Consider the following 17,961-nt stretch of genomic DNA (forward strand, 5'->3'; position numbering starts at 1 on the left):
TTGCATCCCCAGCTCCCAAAGGCTGCCCCAACAGAGGCAGGTACACCATCCCCCACCCCCTGAGTCATCCTGGTGGCAGCACCAACAACTGAGGGAGCAGCTGATGAGTTCCCCAGCAGGAAGACGGGATGTGGAAACAGGTGTGACTTTAGAGACTAGTGTCTCAAACCCCAACCTGAAAACTGTAGCTCTGACAGCAAGTGAGCAAGAGCCAGCACCAGGGCCTGCATGAGACTGCACCACTAGGGGCGCCAGCTGCCACTTCTTCCACCCACCTACACTAGAGACCAGCGTTTTGAGAGCTTGCCTACCCTCGATTTCTGTCCAGGTAGCACAAAAGAACCCTCCGACAGTGGCTTGGTGACGGTTTGCTGCCTCCTCCACCGGCTTAGACGCAGGAATTACACTTGAGGTGTTTCTGCTTCCCTGCGAATTTTCTGAGGAGCCTCTCCTCGGGCTTATGCCACCAACCCTTCCCATTCATTATAAAAATATTGTATGTCGTGTTCGCTGGCGGACACCTAAAACGAAGAAGAAAAACTGCATACTCACTGCACATGGGAATCCCCACTGTCTGCCCGGTAGATGGGAAGGGAGGCTGCAGTTTCAGGGATCCGAATTCTGTTTCCTCGGGGAAGGTCTGTCCCTCTGACCCGGGGCCGCAAAGTGCCTCTGGGAAACTCCTCCATCCACAGCCCCAGCTCATCTGTTTGGGATGGAGCCAGCCATCCTAACCAGTTCTTTTCAAGTGAAAATGGCTGGTCCAAGGATGGGCCCTGGCCTGGGTTATGAAATGGAGCCAAGATTATTTTCAGAAGCCCGTAAATCCGAGTTTCCCACATGCCTGTCTCGGAAGAGTTAAGCGGGATGTGAAGTGGTTGTCAGCTTGCCTGGATAGGCTTTCTTCCAGCCACAAGGCCTTGGCATTTAGAGAAGGCAGTGACACTCTCTCATGGGGAAATTTAACTGCTACAGCCTCAGACCCAAAGGAAAGGGACAAGGTGAGTGCTGGAGCTGGAGGTGGTCGGTGGGGTGCTACTTTTCCTCAGCCATTAGGAATGTGTGTCTCCAAGGATGCAGAGGGGGCTCCTAATTCTCAAAGTGACTGTGCACATGAAGCTCTTTCAAGTTATTTGCTTCTGGTGTCCGTTCAAGGTTCCATCTGTGCCTGAACCCTTTCTCTCCTTGCTCCTGAAGGCTCCTGCCAGGCCAGACATTAATCCATCACTTAGAGGACCATGAAGGGTTCTAGGAAGTGGCGATTTAGCAGTTAGCAGGACCATGGTCTAAGCCGCACAGCTGAACCAGTGTGAGTGGACAGAATTTAGCCTTGTTTTCTTCTCCACCATCTGGTCCCTTCACACCTTCTTATAGCCATGCTTTGGCTTTCCTGCACCTAGAGCCCTAGTTCCCTTAGCTGAGTTTGGCGGTGCACGCCTTTAATCCCAGCACTCAGGAGGCAGAAGCAGGTGGACCTCTGAGTTCAAGGCCAGCCTGGTCTACAGAGCAAGTTCCAGGACAGCCAGGGCTACACAGAGAAGCCCTGATGGGGGGCCAGAGGGGAGGCAGGGAATAGAGTCCTAGCTTCCATTCTTCTAACCAGAGGCTCTGCCGTTTCCTCTTCAGTTTCCTCTCAGACTTGCATGGCCTTGAGAGGCAAGCAAAGCCCAAGTCGGGGACTCCAAAGCCTCCCTGTGCCTCAGAAATGCCAGACAGTTCCTGAAACCCATCACCTGGGAACTCTAATCGCTGGGAGATGCTGAGGCACAGCAGGAAGCCATCCCTGACTTCCTCCTATATCTGGGATTTGCAAGAAGCAACTGTTTCAAACTCCCTAAGTTATTTGTTTAAACACACACACACACACACACACACACACACACACACACACACACACACACACACACTTTCATTTTACCTTACATGTATGGTTGTTTTGCCATCATTGCCACATGTATACCATGCTCTAGGAGGCCAGAGTGTGGGTTGGATCCCTTGAAACTGGAGATGCAGATGGTTATGAACCACCCTGTGCTAGGAATAGAATCTGAGCCCATCCTTCCACCACTGCCACCCTTCCAGAGTTCTTAAGAGGAAGATGGATGCCGAGAGCCACTCACCTTGGCTGTTTCCGCCTTAAGTACGTGACCAGTACAAATACCACAAACACTGTGACCAGGAGGACTGAAGCCACAGCAATGGTAGCAATAACAATGTTCTTCTGAAGGAAGCTCAGCATCTGTCTGCAAGGCAGACCCTCATTGTGAGCATCTAAACAGGAAGACACAAGATCAGTGTGAGTATCTAAACAGGACGATACAAGGAGAGTTAGCTATAGGCAGCCTGAACCTAGAATAATTCAACACTAGAAAGTTTAAAATTACATTTTATTTTGTGTTGTATGTGTGCATACACACACCACGCATGTGTGTGACCAATTTATGGGAGTTCTCTCTTTCTATCATGAAGGTTGGAGGATGAACTCCAGTTGTCAGGCTTGGCGATTAATTTCTTTTTTTTTTTTTTAAGATTTTATTTATTTATTACGTAAAGTCTTCTGCCTGAATGCCAGCAGAGGGCACCTGGTCTCATTCAAGGTGCTTGCAAGCCACCATGTGGTTTCTGGGAATTGAACTCAGGACCTTTGGAAGAACAGTGAGTGTTCTTAACCGCTGAGCCATCTCTCCAGCCCTTGGCGATTAATTTCTGACAGTGAAGTATTTTTGATGGAGCTTCCAGCTGACATTTGGGAAATCAGGAGCATCTGTGATTCCATTTGTGGCTGTATGGAGGGCATCCTGGGCTTGGTCCAGCATGGGGTCAGTCTCTCCCTGCTCCCAACAAGCCTGAGCTCAGTAACCCAACAAGAAGGAAGAAGCCATAACCTCAGAAGACGAGGTTAACCTTTGACATTGAATCCCTCTTGTATGTTAGACAGCCTCAGTGCCGAGCAATGGCAGGGACTCAGAAGAGGATACCATGTTCTAAATGACTCTGGCTATTTAGAAAAACCATGAAAATCCTCTTGAAAATGTGGTCAAAGATTTAAAATTCATTTACATTGCCGTGTGTGTGTGTGTGTGTGTGTGTGTGTGTGTGTGTGTGCATGCGTGCGTGCGTGCGTGCATGTGTGTATGTGTGTGGTGTGTTTAGACAGCCTTACCACATAGCCCAGGCTGGCCTCAAACCCATGATTCTCCTGCCTCAGTCTGCTGAGTGCTGGGATTACAGGTATATGACCCTGCACTAGCTTACCACAAACTTTTGCAGGTGAACTAAAGGTACACTGACTCTATTCTGCTATAGTACCATGACCTCAAAAGACACATTCTAGAACCTTCCACACTCAAAACTCTTACTTAGGTTATGCTTTAAGAACAGAGGCTCACCCTCTCTGAGGAGTAGAGGAGGAGGGGGAGGGGAAGGGGAGGGGGAGCAGGAGGAAGGAGCTGGGATTGGTATGTAAAATAAGATTGTTTTAAAAAATAAAAAAATTTAAAAATGTTAATAAAATATATATTTTAAAAAGAGTGATTACCACGAATAGCTACTAATCTTCGGGATATTTCTTTGCCGAATATTTTTTTGCCAGCAGTAGTTAATTGATCGCTTAGATCCCTGTTGAATAAAGACGGTTCTTTATCTGTCTTCTCAGCAATATGATCTACAAAAGACAAAAGAGAAGTCTAGATCCTGAATGACACCAAAGTCTACATGTTAAAGCCTCAGTCTACAGGGGGTACTCTTAGAAGGCACTGGAACCTTTAGGGGGTGGGGCCTGTGGGCGGCATTTACCTCATTAGGGCTGTGCCCTCAGAGAGGATTCTGGGATCCTAGCTAACCTTTCCTCCTCTCCTCCCTCCCTCTCTCTCTGTTTAGGGGGAAATGCTGACCACGCCCACTTGGTCCACATTCTCTCCTCTCTCCTCTCTCTCTCTCTCTCTCTCTCTCTCTCTCTCTCTCTTCTTGGCATAGAATGAGTGTATTTGCTCTCTCTCTCACACTCATACCCTATTTCTGTACTTCTCCACAGGCCCCTGAACAACATGGGCAGCCAATGAACTAGAATTTCTAAAGGTGTGAGCCAACATCTTATAAGCTGATCATCTCAGGTATTTCGTTATGGAGATGGGAAGCTAACATTAACAGTTTTACCTGCAGTCGTCTGAGACTAATTCTGTTTCTGTGATAAAGAAGCTTTGTGTGGGATACACACTTCAGTGTGTGCATGTCAAAGCACATGTGTGGAATTCAGAGGACAAGCCTGAACCTTTCATCCTGTCTGAGACAGGGTCTCTCTGTTGTCAGCCATGGTGTACAGCAGGCTAGCTGGCCCCAAAACTTACAGATTTTCCTGCCCTCACCAGAGCTCTGTAATCACACACGTATGCTACCCCATACAGCTTTACGTAAGTTCTGGGGATTGTTATCTGATTTTTACAGTGTGTGGCAAGTGCTTTACCCACTAAGACATCTCCCCAAACCATTAATAGCTTCTTCCAGAATCAAAGTAAAGCAGTAAGGGGGGTTCGGAGAGGAGCCGAAGGTTTCTAAATCACATCAGTGTTTTGGATTTATTTATAACCTGACAAATTCAGTCACTCGTGCCTGAGGCAATGATCCTCATGGGGAAAGCTTGTCAAACACAGGTTGCTGGGCCCCACTTGAGAGTTTCTGTCTCTATTGGTCTAAGTAGGCCTGAGAACAGGCATGTCTCACAGATATTGCTACTGTCCGTGGGGACCACACTTAGGGTGTCTGGCCTGGACTTGAGTTTCTCTGAGCTCTGGTCTCTTGTCTCTATTTGTATGAAATATAGATGCTATGACTTGCATTATAGATGGCAGGACACTTGTGAAAGTCCTGTTTAAACCACAAAGAGCTACACAAAATAGGAAAATGAACCACACTGAGATATTTATTGGTGCCTCGAAACTGCATAATGGTTTTAGAAGAAAGGAGACAGGTTTGGAAATGAGAAAGTCTTGCATTCTAGCTCTGCCATTGGCTGGCTGTGACTCATTTCAATAGGAGGGCTGGCAAAATGCCTGGGAGCACTTGATACAGAGAAATGGGAGGTAAAAAGAGTTGTCTTCGGCAGGCATGGAAAGGTCCCAGAGACAACGATATGGATGACCTGAGCTGTTCCATGAAACAAGCTGGAACCCATGGGTAGGAGCCCTGAAGAGAGCTGCATGGTCTGTGTGAGTTGGGAAGGCAAGCTACCAGATAGCAAATGGGCAGGGAGAGAAACAGTGAGTCCCACACACCCACACAACCTAAAGCCAAGCTGGGACCTCAGCCCCACACAGGGGACCCCGAGACCGGAGAGGAAGTGCAGGGTGAGCTTGCTGAAGGTTTTTAGAGAAGTTCACAGAGGAAACAACTCATTGCCATGGACAAAGGTTATTAAGTGTCTGGTAAGAGATCCATGCAATTCTCATGATAATCAATTTATAATGGGATTCTTCCCTTACAAAAACAAATAACACAGAATTGACTTCAAACCTAGTATAGGTAGCCTACTGCATACCTTGAGTTCTGGGGAAATAGAGGAAGGGGGAAGCCCATTTGTACTTAGAAAGTTGTCATGTGCCGAGTTATGTCTTCTTTGCTACTGTGTAAACATTCTAGGAAAAAACAAAAAACAAAAAACAAAAAACAAACAAAAAACAATCTACCAAGATAGCAGTTAGGACCTACATGTGATATCAAGTTTGTTTCAGGGGAGCTGAGCCCAACAGGGCACCTAGACCCTTGTAGTGTAACAATAAAGGGCAAGAAGCAAAGCAAACTCCCTTATTTAAAAATTATCTCACACCATGAATGTTTTAGATGGGGAAACACTGTCTTTCTTGCTGTTCAATGACCATCATAATGAGTACATTGTCGGTCCATTCAGCCAAAGACAAGATATCTGGAGATAGAGCATCCCAACCCCTGGACACTGGGGTGCCTGTCTAAAGATAGCATGGGGGAATGCTGCTCTGGACAATGTCTGCAGAATAAAGACAAACTATGGACATAACTAGTAGCGCCGTTGTCCTGGTTTGTGGACCAGCACTGCCCCCTGCTGGATGCTTGGCCTGCAGCAAGTTACTTAACCTCAGCATCCCCCAGATGGAAAAACCCATGCACAGTAACAATGCTGCCACACCAGACGGCTGTGGAGATGAAATGAGTAAATGCAGAAGAAAACTCCAACAGCTGATTGGACCAGCACTGCCCCCTGCTGGATGCTTGGCCTGCAGCAAGTTACTTAACCTCAGCATCCCCCAGATGGAAAAACCCATGCACAGTAACAATGCTGCCACACCAGACGGCTGTGGAGATGAAATGAGTAAATGCAGAAGAAAACTCCAACAGCTGATTGACAGTGCTCACTCTATTGGCACTGTTGTCAATCATTTCAAAATGCAGACCACAAGCATGATGGCCAATAGGATTGGTGAGTTGGTACATAGCAGGTACTTAGCATATATATAAAAATATATAAACCTCAAAAACAAACCTACCACAGCAAACAGAAATGGAGGAATTCATTCTCAGTATGCAAATATATGTGTGTATATGTGGATGTGTTTGGAAACAGAGGGAAATAGGTAGACTGATGGTGGATGGTGGATGGATGGATGGATGGATGGATAGATGGATGGATGGATGGATGCTCTATTTCTTATATTCATCCCATAACCACTATCTTAGTCACATTAGAAGCATCTCCCCCTGAGAGAGGCAAAAGACAGAGTGTAATTATATTTCTAGTACTCATAAAGATTGTCTTGGAGATAGTAACAATGTAATTAAGTAGGACACATAATATGGGTGAGAGACTCAGTCATTTGCAAAGAAGTAAAACTGTATCTCTCTGCAGATGTTATGTTATATATACACATATACTACAATCCAGTAAGGTCCTGTCTTAGTTTGCTGTGAGAAACATCATGATCAATCCAGAGCAACTTGGGGAAACAAAAGGGTTTCTGTGGCTTACAAGTTACAGTTCCTGAAGGGAAGCCAAGGCAGGAGCCTGGAGGCAGGAACTGAAGCGGAGGCCACAGGGACACACAACTTACTGTTTTGCCCTTTCATACAATCCAGGACCGCCTGCCCAGGGCTGACCGCCTGTGTCAGTTACCAAGAAAACATCCCACCAGATATGCCCATGAGCAATCTGATGGAGGCAGTTTCTCAGCTGAAGTTCCCTCTCCCCAGCTGTCTCACGTTTGTGTCAAGTTGACAAAAGCCAGCCAGCACAGGTACAAAGGTGATGAAATGATCATGCACAGATCAATTTACCTTCTTACCAAAACTTTACTTGGTAGTGTACAAGATAACAGAGAAATCTCCACTAAACAACACAGAAAAGCAGTAAATTAGCTATATATGCATCCCTACATACAACATACACATGTAGGTAGGTGTAGATATAGAACACACTTGAAAAAGCCAAAGTCAATCTTAAAATTTTGTCAAGTTTGCCTGGCCTTGGTGGCGCACGCCTTTAGTCCCAGCATTCGGGAGGCAGATCTCTGTGAGTTCGAGGCCAGCCTGGTTTCCAGAGCGAGTGCCAGGATAGGCTCCAAAGCTACACAGAGAAACCCTGTCTCAAAAAACCAAAAAAAAAAAAAAATTGTCAAGATATCCCCATTTCTAACCTTGGGTAATAACGGTTTTTCCAAAATGACTGAGAAAAGTACAAACAGACTTTTAATAAAGTTAGACAGGCTGATAGTAAAGCTCATATGGGAAAACTATCATTAAAATGGTCAGAAAAGTCACTGGGGGGCAGAAACTGCAAGGGGGGTACTGGTTCTGAAGGACATTCAAACAAACCGTTTCAGCCTCTGTGTGCTGTGTGCACGAGATGAATAGGAAACCCAGGCAGAACCTCAGAGGGTAGGAGGAGTTACGCCATGATAAAGGAGGCATCTCAGACAGACTTTCTAATAAATGGCGCTGACGCAACTGGTAGCCACATTGTGGGAAAATGGACTGACTATGCCTAAACATTTTTAATGAAAAGCTTTGTGTGCCAGATTTGGTCATCTTTCCTTGGATGCGGCATCACAGACACAGTCAACAAGAGTTGACCCTCTAGCCCACATCTAGCCCTTCGAGGGCCATTGTCTCCATGCCTCTCTCAAGGTATGTCCAGTTACCAAAGAGGTGCCCATTGGCATATACTTGCTTTCATTCAAGTCTTTCTGCCTTGCTGGCTCTTCAGCTGTCCTTGGGCCTTCTTTTGTTAAGTATTTTGGGTCATTAGAAAAGACCTGTCGCAGGATCTCATCTGCAAGAAGCAAAGCACAAACACGTTAACACCAGCAACGCATGCGGGGTTATCTTGCTCTGCACATGAGCAGCGTGTCCACAGACGAGTGAATGATGACTCAAACTCAGTGGACGCAGGATGCTCTGCTCCAAGATGATTGCACCAGATATCCCAGGCAGAGACGTCTAGAAACTCTGTCCCACGCCTCATAGTGGAGATACAGCTTCTCTTCTCATTCCTGGTGTTATTCATAAGACCCCCAAGACCCTCCCCAGGCTGACACACAAAAACGGGGTGAAGGCTACAAGTCAGAAATGAGGCAAAACGTTAAAAGGTCATGAAGAGATTTATATTTAAAAAACTCTTAAGAGGGATGGAGATGGCTCAGTGGTTATGTTCACTAGCCACTCTTCTGGAGGACTTAGGTTAGATTCCCAGCATGCTCATGTTGGCTCACAACTTGTTATTAACACCAGTTCCGGAAGATCTGATGCCTTCTTCTGGCCTCCTTGGGCACCACGTGCATATGATATACTGTGGGAGAAGATTATTTTAGGTGTGTGACTTTTGTTAATGTTGCATTTGCTTAACTATGTGAAGCTGTGTTACTGTAGGCCTGCCTAAAACACCTGGTGGTCCTAACAAAGTGCCAAACGGCCAATAGCAAGGCAGGAGAAAGGATAGGCAGTATTTGTTCTGGTGTTATCTCTTGATGACATAGCAGCTCATGACGAATACCAGAGATGAGCCATCAGATTCACCATGACATGAGCAAGTCCTTACCATACCCTTTTAGAAGCACCCAGTGTTCCACGAGAACCTTAAATATTGTTCAGGATTCTGGGTGTGGTGGTGTCTTTAGTCCCAGTACTTGGAAATCAGACATGGGAGCATATCCATGAATCTGAGGTCATCCGGGTCTACACAGTGAGTTCTAGGCCACGTAGGGCTACATAGTGAGACTCTGTCTCAAAACAAAAACAGCAACAAATATATGCTGCTCATAGAGGAACTGGCAAGTCAACTGTTGCCCACCACAGTCAAGGACAGTGTGGCACAATGCTTGATCTGTCAGCAGATGTCTGGGGGGACGGTGTCTTCCCTGCTCAACTTCACGTGTCCTCACTGGGCTCTTACACACTGGTGTGGCTTGTCACAAGGACAATGGGAGAGGGCAGATTTTTGGATTCCAAGACAGTGTTATTAAAAGTATAGGCTGGAAGAGCTAGCTATGACTACCCATTCATTTGGTCACAGTCACCTGCCAGTTAGTCATCAACCTCAGTGGGGGGGGGGGGGCAGTGTATCTGGACTGATGGTTCTGACAGCATGTGTATGAAGGAAGCCAACTCCCAGACCCTCACAAAGGACAGCTCCTGGAACAAAGGGTTGTCATGTCACAAGATACCCTGGCCCTTGCAAGCAGGTGCTGTTCTAGAATCAGAATGTCTCTGTCTAGCAGCCCTCAGCAGAGGGACACCAGAGTTTACTCTCCCAGGAGTCTTTTCTAAGTTGATATTATCATCATCATCATCATCATATGCCGTGTGCCTATCTGAATTTGGGTGCATCGCACTGTGTAGGAGCCCTCAAAGACCAGAAGAGGGCACCAAAGCCCTTGGAGCTGGAGTGCAGACAGTTGTGAGTGGTCATGCAGTGCTGAGACCTGAACCCCAGTCCTCTGCACTCTTAACCACCAAGCCATTTCTGCATCTCCTGGGAGTTTCCTCTACTCCAAAGGCATCTTTGGAATGGCAAATGGACCACAGTGCATTTCAACGTGGGTCTCCTTCATTTTCTCCTGCCTGGCACCTGCTCAGCCATTCTTCAGGTCTTTCATCAGATTTAGGAAATTCAGCAAGAGCCATTTGCCTCTGCCTTCTGAGTACAAGGATCAAAGACGTGCACCACCGGACCCAGCTGACCCCGCTGCCCTCTTTCTCTTTCCCTGGGATCTGCTTTGTAACTCAGTACCCTTGATTGTATCCCATCATGGCCTCATGTTGCATTTTCTTATCATTGTTTGTCTTTCTACTCTTCAGATCAGATAATTTTAGTGTCTTTTTTGTTTCGTTTTGGTTTTGGTTTTTTTGGGGGGGGTTGTTTTTGTTCTTGTTTTGTTTTTTGTTTTTTCGAGACAGGGTTTCTTTGTGGCTTTCGAGGCTGTCCTGAAACTAGCTCTTGTAGACCAGGCTGGTCTCAAACTCACAGAGATCCGCCTGCCTTTGCCTCCCGAGTGCTGGGATTAAAGGCGTGCACCACCAACGCCCAGCAATTTTAGTGTCGTATCTACAAGTTTGTTGACCCAATTTCTGTCTATCTAGAATGGCTGGTGAACACTTCTAGAGAGTTTTCATTTCTATTATATTATTTTTTAACTTCACAACTTTCCTAAGGCTCCTTTCTCTTTCTTTCTCCTTCCCTCCCTCCCCACCCAACTGTTTTTTTGAGACAGGGTCTTATTTTTTGGCATAGGGCTGGAACTTTCACACACACACACACACACACACACACACACACACCCTGTGTCCCACCCCATCCACTAACCCCAGCCTTGGCCCCCAAGATAGGGTTACAGGCATGAAATGGTGGTTTGCATCCGTCTTCACTGATATTCTCATTCTGTTCATGCACTGCTCTTCTAGTTTTCTTCTCTCTGGGTGGTTTCCTTTATTCATTCAACCTACTGAAGCCACCTCTAGGTTAACAACTCTAATGGTCTCAGTGTGCAGGGAATGGATCTGTCAAATTCCCTTTTCCTGTGAATGAACATGCAGGCCTGTTTCTTTGTATGCTTTGTAATTTGATGTTTAAGGTGAACTTTTTTTTTTTTTTTTTTTGGTTTTTTGAGACAGGGTTTCTCTGTTTTGGAAGCTATCCTAGAACTAGCTCTTATAGACTAGGCTGGTCTCGAACTCGCAAAGATCCGCCTTCCTCTGCCTCCCGAGTGCTGGGATTAAAGGCATGTGCCACCAACGCCCGGCTTAAGCTGAACTTTTGAGGGACCATAACTCTTGAAATCTAATCCTCCTAATTTCCAGGAACCGCTGGTCCCTGCTTGCTTATTAAGGGGTAAAACCACCCGTCAGCAATTTTGTCAAACTATTGTATTGTGAATTCCTAAGTGTGGGTGACAGGTCCTGTCCCTGTTTCACAATCTCTGAGATCAGCCAGTGCCTGACCAAGATGTCCTTAAGTTTCTATCTCCCAAAAGAAGAGAAAAAAGTCTTATTTTTGTTTATGTGTGTGTGAGTGCAGGCACACCTGTAGCCAGCACAAGTGTGGGGTCAGAGGGTAACTCTGTGGAGTCAGATCTCCTACTTTTACACTGGTTCTGGCACTGAAAAACAGTCGCCACACTTGTGTTGCATGCATTTTTAACTGTGAGCCATTTTGCCTACCCTATACAGTCTATTCCTCTTTCTTTAACATTTGTAGTGAGTGTGTCTGTGTGTGCATGTGAGTGCAGGTGCCCACAGAGGCCCGAAGATGTGGACCCCCATGGAGTTGGAGTTACAGATGGTCGTGATCTACCTGATATGGATACTGGGAATCAAACTCTGGTCCTCTGAAATAGCAGTGCCTACTCTTAATTGCTGAGCCGTCCATCTTGCCTCCCTCACCTTTGTAAACTCCTCAGCAGAGTAGTTTGGAAGCCTCTGCAGCCTGGAGAGATTTACAATAGAGTACTCATGTTGTCCCAGCCCTCCAATAATCTAAAGCAACAATCAGACCAAAGCATAACCCCGAATCACGCCTACCTCTTCTTCAAGCTCTATAGGAATCCCAAACAGCTGCTTAAGACATTTCTCTAAATTATAATGGTATAGTCCATACCGTATAGTGGGGGTGACAATACTCCAGCTACAAATGATATGCTACAAGGTAAAACCCTCAGTATGGGAATGAGTTACATCTTTTGACTTCTTGGCCCATAGACTTCCCCCAAACATCACAGGCCACTGGCAATGCTGTTGGTTACCCTCTTCAGCCTGGTGGTACGACCATATTACTAAAGACACCACATCCAGCTATTGCTCAACTAGAAGCTTCACCCCTGCTACTAGCTGACATTCCTAGTGTTGGAAGGTGTTATACACCCTACCAGAGCAGAAAAGTAATCATGAATCATACCCATCTATGAAGCCTGCAAGCTACAATAATGACCTGCCTTCGAGTTATACCTTTGATGCAATATTGGCAAAATGTTATAGGAGTAACCAACCACTTTTTAGTGGGTTTAAGACCCACTCCATAGGATGCAACTCATATTTGACACTGCAAATGAGTCCAAGAACCTGAGACTAAATAGGTCATGCCCTAGAGCAGTGGTTCTCAACCTGTGGGTCACAACCCCTGGAGTCTGAATAGCTCTTACAGAGGGGTCACTTAAGACCATTGGAAAAACGGTCTGGAGAGATGGCTTAGAGGTTAAGAGCACTGGCTAGTCTTCCAGAGGTCCTGAGTTCAATTCCCAGCAACTACATGGTGGATCACAACTATCTGTAATGAGATCTGGTGCCCTCTTCTGGCCTGCAGGGATACATGCAGGCAGAACACAGTATTTATAATAAACAAATAAATAAAAAAGAAGACCATCAGAAAACACAGATATTTACGTTACAGTTCATAACAGTTGCAAAATTATAGTTATGAAGTAGCAACAAAAGTAATTTTATGGTTGGGGTCACCACACCATACCATGAGGAACTGAATGAAAAGGTTAGGAAGGTTGGCATTAGGAAGGTTGAGAACCACTGCCCTAGAGGAAACCTACTACTATTCTTCTGCTAAATGAGCATAGCAATAAAATGGCTCCTACTGCTATATTATAGCTATACACCTAGACCAGTGCAGCATCCAACCCTCACCAGGGAAGCTGCTGCTTTTTTAATTTCAAGAATTTATTTATTTTTAATATATGTGTATGAGTATTTTTGCTGGCTTGAATGTCTGTGCACCTTGTGCAGTTCTGGTACCCTCAGAGGCCAGAAAAGAGTGCTGGATATTCTGGGGCTAGAGTTAGACGTTTGTGAGCCACCAGGTGGCACTGGAATCAAACCAAGGTCCTCTGGTAGAGCACCCACTGCTCTCAATTGCTGAGCCGCCTATCCAGCCCAAGAAGCTGCCTCTTGCAATAGATGACAATAAACACAGAAACCCACAACCTGACAATGAAAGACTTTGGAGCACTCAGATGTAAATGGGGTGTCTTTATCAAACCTGCCCCCCCCCCAAAAAAAACCTCAGGGATCTCTGCAGAGAAGGAGAAGGAAAGATTACAGGTATGATGCCCTTGTGAACTCAGATTGTGATCAGATATTCAAGACATGGACAAGTTCAAACCAGACAAAACCCCAGCCCAGAGAAATGGAAATCAATGTAAAGTCCCACCCCTAACTAAGAAGCTATTCGCAACTGATAGCTACTCAGAAAGGGAAATCAGTTTTCTTTAATAGAGTGGCACTGGGTATATCAACCACACTACAGAGCAGGCCCCATTCTCAGGCACAGTTGGCCAACATGAAATGGGCTCATGTTTATCAAGTGTGTGTGTGTGTGTGTGTGTGTGTGTGTGTGTGTAAGAGAAAGAAAGAACATAAAGAAGTTGGGTGGATAGGAAGGTGGAATCTAGAGGAGCTAGGAAAGGGAAAAAATATAGTCAAAATATATTGTATGGAAAATTTAAAAATAAAAAATAACATCCACATTATAACATTGTTAGTATACTAGTTAATATAAATGCTAAAGATTGAATAGGTTCATATAATTGAAGTGAGATTTTATTTTTATATGTCAAACTTTATGCTTTCAAAGAAATATTTATATTGATAAAAATAAATAAGACCTAGCCAGGCAGTGGTGGCACATACCTTGAGTCCCAGCACTTGAGAGGCAGAGGCAGGCAGATCTCTGTGAGTTCCAGACCAGCCTGGCCTACAGAGCTAGTTCTAGGACAGCCAAGGCCACATAGAGAAATCTTGTCACAAATAAAACAAAAAAACAAAAACAAACAAACAAAAAAAAAAAACCAAGAGCTTCTAAAAGAGAAAAGAAAAAAGACAGTTCTTGCCACCTCTGCTTTCAGAGTAGAACAATGTGGCGGCACTTTCAAAACTAATGTGAAGGTCTTCCCACACACACAAGCACTTAGGCAGGTAGGCCTGGTACAATCTCCCAGGCTATTCTTACACTAACATACCCTGCTCCCACCATATGGCACCCTCTGAGAAGCAGGGTCCTTTCCCAGTGTTTGCATTCTGCTTTCTGCTGGTTTTCTTGGGACTGTAGCAGGGGAACTGATTTTAACCACAAGGCAACAAACATGCTTACCTTCCCTTGCAGCAGTAGGAATGAGTTACCTAAGAGACAGCCAAGGACAAGCAGGAGACTTCTTCAAATACTACCTAAAGTTTTCACAGGAGGAGGTGACTTACCAAATATCTTAGCCAAATGTTCCTCTTGCTTAGGTGACCTTGAGGCAAATTCAGAATTGTTGAAGCTGTATGGGCTGGGATGAGCTGTGGGGAAACAAACTTTAGCTGTGCTTAAATCTTTCCTCAAATCTACACCTAGTCTCTCTGAAGCCCCACTCCTTTACAAGGTACTTCGAGGGGAACAGTTCTGTAACTGGTGTCTTAGTCACTTTCTCATCGCTGTGGAAAAATTACTTTGGCAAAATCAACTTAAGAGTGAAAGGATTAATACTGGCTTGTACCTCTAATAGGATACAGCCTGTTACAGTGCAGAAGACACAGAGGCAGGAGCAGGATGCTAGCTGGAGACATCACACTCATACTTAGCAATCAAACAGAGATGCTTTGTAATTGTATTGCTCAACTAGCTCTCTCCATCTTATACAGTCCAGCATCCCCAGCCCAGGGAATGGTCCCACCCACATCAATTAATATATTCAAGATAAACCCTCACAGGCATGCCCAAAGGTCCAACTCTTAGAAGTAACCATCCCAGTTGCCCTGTGTTCTCTTTGTCAAAGTGGCACAGGATAGCTACGAAGTATCTGCAAGTATCTAAGGTTTGAGCCTACAAGATGGTTCAGCAGGTCAAAGCACAGTTGGGCAATCCCTGGGACCCACATGGAAGGAGGGGACCAACTCCTGAAAGTTGTCCTCTGAATTCCACACGCACACCATAGCTAGTACACACACACACACACACACACACACACACACACACACACACCAAACAAACATGTGTAGAAACACTTTTAAACAGAGGAGTCTAAAACTCCACCACAGAGCCTAGCAGAGGTCATTTCCCACGGTTTCCTGACAGACAATATGCATAGCCACTGAGTGATCTGTGTGCACACGCTGGCTCTGCTGGCGCTACTGGCTCTAACTATAGAAGAAAACTGGTAGAAGAGCCTGGGTGGTGGGTGCCAGATGACATCAAGCAGGGCTGTTTGAGCCAATAAATGACAAAGGCACAGTTCTCTATTAATGAGACCTGGGAGAGTCGTTAGGACCAAATACATCTAATCCTTAAGCTTTTTGCTGAAAACATGTCACATTGTATCAACTAAGGGAACATAATAAAATCTGCTGCAGGCAAGCTAGCAGGACTGCGAAGCAAAAGTACTTGTGTGTGTCTTTATTGAGTGGCCATTGAGAAATGCATTGGCCGGGTCATTAGTTACAAAACTGCTTTACTTATAGTGTAATTTCAACACAACACATGTTTCTGGCTTCATTTTGATAAGTAATGACCCATTTTCAATCTCCCTCTTAATGAGGGAGGGCCTTCTCTGTTATTTCCATGATTTAGGGCTAATGTGCACGGGGTTTTTTTTTGTTTTGTTTTGTTTTGTTTTGCATTGCTTTGTTTTGCATATGTGGCCAGCTGTTTTCTCTTAACTTTAGCATCTGAAAACGAGTGTTAATGGAGAAATCAGCTGTGCTGCTCTGGCCAAATAGTTTACAAAGGCTAAGGCAGGGATGAGGTGACGAGGGAGTGTGTGAGAAGGCTTTGCACCCCAGACTTGGGCATTCCTGGGCAGTAAGCTATAAAGTGTGGATGAGAAGAAAGTTATAACACTATGCCTAGCGTGTGTTACCAGGAACACTGAGCCATGCTGAAAATTAGATTCCCATCCTTTGTACAATATCCACGGTGACAGGGCCTTCGTGACTCTGCACAACAGGGATCACAGTAGGAGGAGGGAGAGGAGGAGGGAGAAGAGAGAGAGGAGGAGGAGGAGGGAGGGGGGAGAAGAAGGAGGAGGAGGAAAGGAAGAGGAGGAGGCACAGACACACTTTACAGCACACACCCCATAGATTTCTGGTTGTGAGCCTAGCCTTTAACAGCTGAGCCATCGCTTCAGCCCATATACACCCCATAGATAATGAAAGCCACAGTGACGGTTTCTGATTTCTCTGTCTTCACATCTCAGCTTGGTAGTGCCCCACCAATAGCTGGGTCCTGGGATGCTCAAGTCACAGCACATCCAATACAACACAGCCTATGAAAACACACGCACTCTGAATCCATGGACAGATACTTGCTTTCATTCACGTCACTCCAGGTGATCAGTCTGCCAGCCGTACTTGTATCTTTTGATACGTCATCTAGATTTCTGGGAAACACCTGCAGCAGGATCTCATCTGAAGAGAAGCAAGCAAAATCTTTAACACCAGCAATACATCAGGTATATCCTGCTCTGTACCTACCTGGTGTGTTCATGGATTCGTGAATGGGTGACTCAAACTCAGTGGACGCGGGATGCTCCGCTAAGATGCCATCACACCCGCAAAATCAGGACTGCACCAGATATCCCAGGCAGAGAGGGCATCACCCACCAAGCGCAGATAGCTAGAAACTCTGCCCCACGTCTCAGTTTTCCTCCTAGTTCCTGGTGTCATTCCGACCTACCTCTGAGACTGTTCCCAAGCTGCTCTGTGTACAAGCAAAAATGCTTTCTTATCTCTACAAGACACACATCGTTTCTTCATTTGAGGCCTTATTGCCTCTCCTGGTGTTAGGTCAAGGGCCTAACACCCTAGCTGGTTAAAGATGCTAGCTACTCTAAGAGGCCAGATCCCACAACCTGAAGAAAAGGCCACTCTTTGTCAACCCCCTAAAACCTCACTCTTCCCAGATCTACCCTGGGATGAAAAGTTAAGAAGCTATCTTGTCCCAAGCTGTGTTGTGGTTTTCACAGCTCCTGATGAATGGTTCAACCCAGTACCTAGTTCCTCCATGCTCCCTGTCAGGTAGGCTATACCAAGACTAAGTCGCATGGGTAGAACTTCCTACCACACATGCCCATACACTGAAATGATAGAAAAGCAAGATTTTCTTATTGAAGGGATTTCTCTTAAGACTCTCTTCTTTGGGCTTCCCCATCATCCTGTCATAACGACTTTCTTTCTCTTATTTTAAGCTATCCCCCTGTTGTGGTTTCAGTGAGCAATGACTCCCACAGGCTTGTGTGTTTGATGGTCTCAATTAGCGGGGCTGTTTGGGGAGATTACAGAAACAGTGGTTCTCAGCTTTCCTAATGCTGCGACCCTTTAATACAGTTCTTCATGCTGTGGTGATCCCCAACCATAAAATTATGTTCATTCCTACTTCATAACTGTACTTTTGCGACATTATAAGTCATAATGCAAATATTTTTGAGAACCACTGCTTTAGGAGGTAGAGCCTTGCTAAGGGAAGTACAT

At 45.5% G+C, this 17,961-nt stretch overlaps 1 protein-coding gene across 1 annotated transcript in view; it reads right to left on the reverse strand.

The window, feature by feature from the left end:
- Positions 1 to 388: 388 nt before the first annotated feature.
- The window catches only part of CUNH2orf92 (chromosome unknown C2orf92 homolog), a 22,236-nt gene continuing 4,663 nt past the window's right edge, over positions 389 to 17,961 (reverse strand). The window contains exons 2-8 of the mRNA XM_035452475.1: positions 16,801 to 16,899; positions 14,713 to 14,796; positions 8,163 to 8,293; positions 6,206 to 6,323; positions 3,539 to 3,664; positions 2,121 to 2,271; positions 389 to 521 (exon numbers count right to left, since the gene is read on the reverse strand). Coding sequence (XP_035308366.1) covers positions 389 to 521; positions 2,121 to 2,271; positions 3,539 to 3,664; positions 6,206 to 6,323; positions 8,163 to 8,293; positions 14,713 to 14,796; positions 16,801 to 16,899 — 842 coding nt within the window. The remainder of the gene's footprint in view (positions 522 to 2,120; positions 2,272 to 3,538; positions 3,665 to 6,205; positions 6,324 to 8,162; positions 8,294 to 14,712; positions 14,797 to 16,800; positions 16,900 to 17,961) is intronic.

The sequence above is a fragment of the Cricetulus griseus genome (assembly GCF_003668045.3).
Source record: "Cricetulus griseus strain 17A/GY chromosome 1 unlocalized genomic scaffold, alternate assembly CriGri-PICRH-1.0 chr1_1, whole genome shotgun sequence".
In the NCBI taxonomy this organism is placed as follows: domain Eukaryota; kingdom Metazoa; phylum Chordata; class Mammalia; order Rodentia; family Cricetidae; genus Cricetulus; species Cricetulus griseus.